The following is a 5,101-nucleotide window of genomic DNA, read 5'->3' on the forward strand; positions in this document are numbered from 1 at the left end:
AGGGTGCCGGGGGTCTCGACAGGGCCGGCAGCGAGGGGTGTGGATCTGGCTGCACTTCCCGGGGCCGGAAACCCGCCATGGCAAAACATCCCGGCTGACGGCTTTCCTCATGCCGTGGGCTCCGGTGGAGTCCCTGCAAGCAGTGGTGGGGGTGTCCCTGTCCCGCTCCCCCCATGGCAGACGTCGAGATGTGTCCCCACGCCCTGGGTTAATGAGTAGCCGGTGCCGTGCCGCCGGCGCTCCCAAAGGCCGAAGTTACGGGGTTTGTCACCACCAGCAGTGGCCTTCCTGTCCCTGCCATGACGTCCCCTCCATTGTGCTGGAACAATCCCGGAGCAGGTTGGGATTAACCCGATCCCAGCTGATTCGGACCCAGAGCGAGCAGCTCCTGTGTCCTGGGCCAGGTCACCCACCCCAGGGCCCTGTCCTGCTCCAGCTCCCCCCGAGTACCCCCATGATGATCCCACAGGGCCTGCGGGATGTCACCTTTTTGCTGATTCTGCCCCAATTCCACCCGAACAAACCCCAAATCCTTTTCCCCTCCTTACTGAGCCATGGTATGATTCAAGACCTGGCCATGATGGGGGTCCGATGGTGTTCCCGGCCAGTACTGTGCCAGCTCTCGGGAGCATCGTCAGGGCCCGTGTTGGGAAGCACGCTGTGCTTGGGGACACCAGATGCCCCGTTTCCCCCCTTTTTCATCCCAAAATTGATATTTCTGCCACCAGACACCTGGGTTTCACTTGGAGGTGGTTTGGGTCCAAAGGTACAGGTGGGTTGGGGATGAGGCCACACCAGTTCCCAGTCACCTTCCCCCGTGGTGTGACTCACTGGCTGGTGTCGCCGCCTTCCCCAGGCCCAAAACAAGGAGCTGGGGCGGCTGTGCTGGCAGACGCCAGCTTTGAGCGGCCTTGAGGACAGGGGACACAGCCGGCAGCCCGGACCAACCCTCCAGACCGACAGCACCAGACCACGCTGCCATCGCCGTAGCCAACTGCGGCCTGGCAGGGGCGATGGCCATGGGGAAGGGCAGGAGACATGCGTGTGCAGGCTGTGACGAGGCACATGCGCACGTGTGTGGGGATGTGGGGGTGTCTGTGTGTGTGTGTGTGTGCGTGCGCCTGTGTGTGTGTGCACAGAGGGCAGGAAGTTGCGAAATGCCTCGGCCAGTTTCCTGTGAAACCGGGCAGAAACCGGGCAGGGTGGGAGGTGACGTGACGGCACGGGCAGCACCCAGAGCAAGCAGGACAGGATTTTCCAGCTCCCAGGGCTGCGGCATGCTGGGCAGTGTGGTACAACATGCCATCACCACTGCCCTGGGGACCGTCACTGCTGCCTCAGGGCTCCCAGTGACCTTCCTGACCCAGCCACAGCCTTTCCTGCTCCCCATATTCCATCACTGGGGCCCCCCAGGATTTCTCAGCTCTGTCCTTTCCCCCCACAGCGTCCCTGGTGGGAGCCCAGGTCACCTCTGAGACCAAAGAAGTGCCTGAAAACAAGCGTGAGTGCCCGGCTGGGGCCCCCAGCACCCCCCAGCTCACCGACGGTCCCGTCCCCCCTGTTATCCTGGGGCAGAGGCGTGGCTGAGCTGCATCCCCTGGCACCTCTGGTGCTGCAAATGGGGCTCACCCTGGGGTCTCCGGATCCCCAGAGGACACGGGGCCTGAGGCTGAGGGTGGATTTCCCATGTGGGGCTGGACCAGGGCGGGGGGTTCAGGTGTTCCCGGTTTGGATTGCCACCCACCATGGGATGCGAGCGCGGTGCCACTCCAGCATGGCGGCATGCGCCTGCAGCATCACTCTACCCCGCCAGCTGCTGACATCCCCTGCTCGGCATATCGGTCCAGCTGGAGTAACCCCCGCATTGAGTGGAAGTTCCAGAAGGGCTCCTCGCTCGTCCTCTTCTACTATGGGGGAGAGCTGACAGGTACGTCCCTGGGACCCCCCCCGGCTCGGGGCAGTCTGTCCATCTGTCCATCCATCAGAGCTGGTTCCCAGCCCCATCTCCTCTCTCTTGGCAGAGCCGTACAAGAACCGGGTCCAATTCTCGCCCACCACCATCCACTTCAACACAGTGACGCGGGAGGACACAGGGAAGTACATCTGTGAGGTGGTGGGGGACGGCAGCCACATCGCCAAGTCGGAGGTGAACCTCATCGTCCAAGGTGCGGCTGCCCCCGAGCCCCCCTCCCTGCCCATCCTTGCGTAGCTTTGCTGTCCCGGGACCCGCTTCTTGTCCCTCTGGCTGAGCTCATCCTTGTCTCCACCGTCACATGGGGACAGCCAGCTGGGGGAAGGATGCCGGCACGGCCATCCCATGCCCTTTAGGCGCCCTGTCCCTCCCTGGTGTGAGCTGTGCTGTGCCGTGCCGAGCCAGCCCCGACGTGACACTCTCCCACAGTGCCCCCCTCCAAGCCAGTGGCCCATGTCCCCACCTCGGCCACCATCGGCAGCAAGGCCGTGCTGCGGTGCACTGAGACAGACGGCTCACCGCCCCCCACCTTCCGCTGGTACAAGGACAGCATGCTGATGCCCGCCAACCCCAAAACCAGCCTGACCTTCAGAAATTCCTCCTACACCCTGGACCCCGTCACGGGGGAGCTGGTGAGCACAGGGTGCTCCAAACTTGGGGACCCCCCCAGCCTTCCTTTGCCCCGCTTTCATCTCTCTGCTCCCATCTAGATCTTTGAGCCCCTGAGCGGCTTCGACACCGGTGACTACTACTGTGAGGCGATGAACAACGTGGGCTCCCCCCAGAAATCGGATGTTATCCATATGGAAGCCAGTAAGGAATAGCAGCAGAGGCCAGTGCTGCGTCCCTTCCCCCCCACCCAGTGTGGGGCTTTTCCAGGCTCTGCCTGGGCTGCATCCAGCACAGGTCATGTTTTGGGGGATGCTGGTGCAAGGTGATGCCATCACCCCTTCGCCCTACCAAGTTCAAAGACGTTAATTAGCTGTGATGTTAATGACCCTGGCCTCCGACAGCCCAGGCTGAAACAAGCCCTTGGCATGATGCTGTGGAGGGGGAGGGGGGAAAGCTGCCATTGGGGATGGGTAAAGCTCGACTGGGCAGCCCGATCGCCTCTGAGCCAGATCCAGCTTCGATGCTGGCCCCGCTTGGAGCTGGGTTTGGACCAGAGGCCCCCGCTGGGATTTCTGCGGGATCCCGTGGGTGCCAAGCTGAGGATTTCTGTGCCAGGATCCAGCCACCCTCTGATGTCCTGGTCCCCCTTTTTCCAGGTGAAGTCAATGTGGGTGGCATCGTGGCTGCAGTTGTGGTGCTGCTGATGGTGCTGGCACTCGTGGCTTTCGGCATCTGGTTTGCCTACAGCCGGGGCTTCTTCAGCAGTGAGTACTGCGCTGGCCACCCCAGGAATCGCTCGCCCCAGTGCCCCCCCCCCGCTCCTCCCTAAAACCCCTCTTCTGTTTCTTTCATTTCAGAGAGAAAAGAGTAAGTGAAGCCGTAATGCTGCTGCCTCCCTCCTGTCTGCCTCCTCTTCCTTTGCCAGCAGGGACGGGTGGTCTCTTCCTCCCCCAGCCCCTGTCCGTGGGCTGGGAAGGTGCCTTGGGTGTCACTGGGTGCTCAGGGTGGGGACAAGGGGGACTCTGGGCAGCGTGACCTCTTCTAACACCCTTGCTTTCGGCAGCACCACCGGCAAGAAGGTGATTTACAGCCAGCCCTCGCACCGCAGCGAAGTGAGTACGGGCTGGGACGGGCGGGTGGTGACAGTGCCACGTGGCTCTGTCACGTCCTGGCAGGGTGTGCGAAGCCAGACACCTTCCCCGGGGTGCCCGAAGGCGCTGAGTGGGGACCCCAGTGCCCCCCTGGGCGCTCAGGTGCCATCCCTGTCCCCAGCATCCCTTGTCCCTGTCCTGCTTGGAGCAAGCTGGGCTCCTCAGGGACTGTGACCTGCTCTCCCTGGGGACAGTTGCAAAGCCAGGCAGGCACTCCTCACCCACAGCCCTTGTCCCACCTTATTCCCCATCACCCACCACCATTAACGTCCCCCTTGTCCCTGCAGGGAGAATTCAAGCAGACGTCCTCCTTCCTGGTGTGAAGCTCCTCCCGCGCCACCAACTCTTGTAAATGTTTCTGAATTACTGTAGCTATGCCATGATTTTAACTATTATTTTTTTTAAGTATCACCTGGTGCCTTTGCAGTCATGTCAGATGTTTTTTAGGGGGTAGGTCTCCTGTCCCCCCCTGCCTTGTCCCTTCCCCAGCAGGACCCAGGTCCTGGCCGTGCCCCTGCACGAGGACTGCTGACCTTTGGGGGCATCACGGCATCCCCGGGGGGTTTCTTGGCCATGTCCTTGAAGGGGACAGGTCTGCAGTGGGGGCTGGTGTAGCTGCACATGCCCCCCAACTGTCCTGGGCGGTGGGAGTGCATCTCCCCCAGTGCCAGTCCCAGTTGCCCCCCTGTACTGGGGCGGGGGCTGGACTGAGCCCGTGGGTGATGGCTGCAGGTGGCTGCTGCTGGAAAGAAATAAACCTGTGTCCTTGTACCAAGTGCCTGGTGCCCTTTCCTCGGGGTGGGGGGACATGGGTGGATGGGTCAGGGATGGCTCTGCAGACCCCCCACCACCTGCTTTTGGGGGCTGAGGGGGACCCTGGGGACATTGGGACCCAAGGGTGACACACAAGGCTGCCCCCCTTCCCCAGCGCAGCTGGCAGAGCCGTTCCCCACCATCAACATAACGTTTATTTAGTAACTGCTTTGCCTTTTCTCCCCCCAAATCGAGGACAAGACCCCAGGGTGCCTCGGTGGCAGTGGAGCTTCAGCAAGCCAGTCTTTCTAGGGGGGAACCTTCCTTCCCCGTTATATATATATAGATTAGTCGCACTATATATATATATATATATATATGTATGTATATGTATCTCCTGGCCTCAGCACAGCGAGGGGGGGCAGCTGGGGCTGCACGTTAATAGCAGAGCTCTACGTTAGCAGCAGCGATGGGCTCGAGCAGGGCCAGGGGGGCGCCCAGCCCAAGGGGACGTGGCGCCGCAGCTGTGTCCGATTATCGGTGATGCCCCGGTATGTGTGTGTGTCCCCACAGCCCGGGGGGGGGGGGGGGGGGGGGGGGCGGGGGGGGGGGG

The 5,101-nt window shown here is 62.0% G+C and overlaps 1 protein-coding gene across 1 annotated transcript; it reads left to right on the forward strand.

The window, feature by feature from the left end:
- Window positions 1-1,157: 1,157 nt before the first annotated feature.
- On the forward strand, window positions 1,158-4,406 carry F11R (F11 receptor). The gene is made up of 10 exons (XM_010566927.1): window positions 1,158-1,209; window positions 1,445-1,501; window positions 1,814-1,927; window positions 2,022-2,165; window positions 2,402-2,604; window positions 2,683-2,785; window positions 3,241-3,348; window positions 3,442-3,451; window positions 3,648-3,696; window positions 4,023-4,406. Exons 1-10 carry the CDS (start codon window positions 1,158-1,160, stop codon window positions 4,056-4,058), a joined length of 876 nt encoding a protein of 291 aa, XP_010565229.1. The 3' UTR covers window positions 4,059-4,406.
- The last annotated feature ends 695 nt before the right edge of the window (window positions 4,407-5,101 follow it).

The sequence above is a fragment of the Haliaeetus leucocephalus genome, unplaced genomic scaffold (assembly GCF_000737465.1).
Source record: "Haliaeetus leucocephalus isolate CR32 unplaced genomic scaffold, Haliaeetus_leucocephalus-4.0 Scaffold219, whole genome shotgun sequence".
Classification (NCBI taxonomy): Eukaryota; Metazoa; Chordata; class Aves; order Accipitriformes; family Accipitridae; genus Haliaeetus; species Haliaeetus leucocephalus.

What these genes read in the sequence shown, in the direction of transcription:
- F11R (XM_010566927.1), top strand. Translation starts at nt 1,158, where the DNA reads ATGCCTCGGCCAGTTTCCTGTGAAACCGGGCAGAAACCGGGCAGGGTG. An exon ending in AGAAGTGCCTGAAAACAAGC is followed by an intron (nt 1,502 to 1,813) that starts GTGAGTGCCCGG and finishes CTACCCCGCCAG; the next exon opens with CTGCTGACATCCCCTGCTCG. An exon ending in GGTGAACCTCATCGTCCAAG is followed by an intron (nt 2,166 to 2,401) that starts GTGCGGCTGCCC and finishes ACTCTCCCACAG; the next exon opens with TGCCCCCCTCCAAGCCAGTG.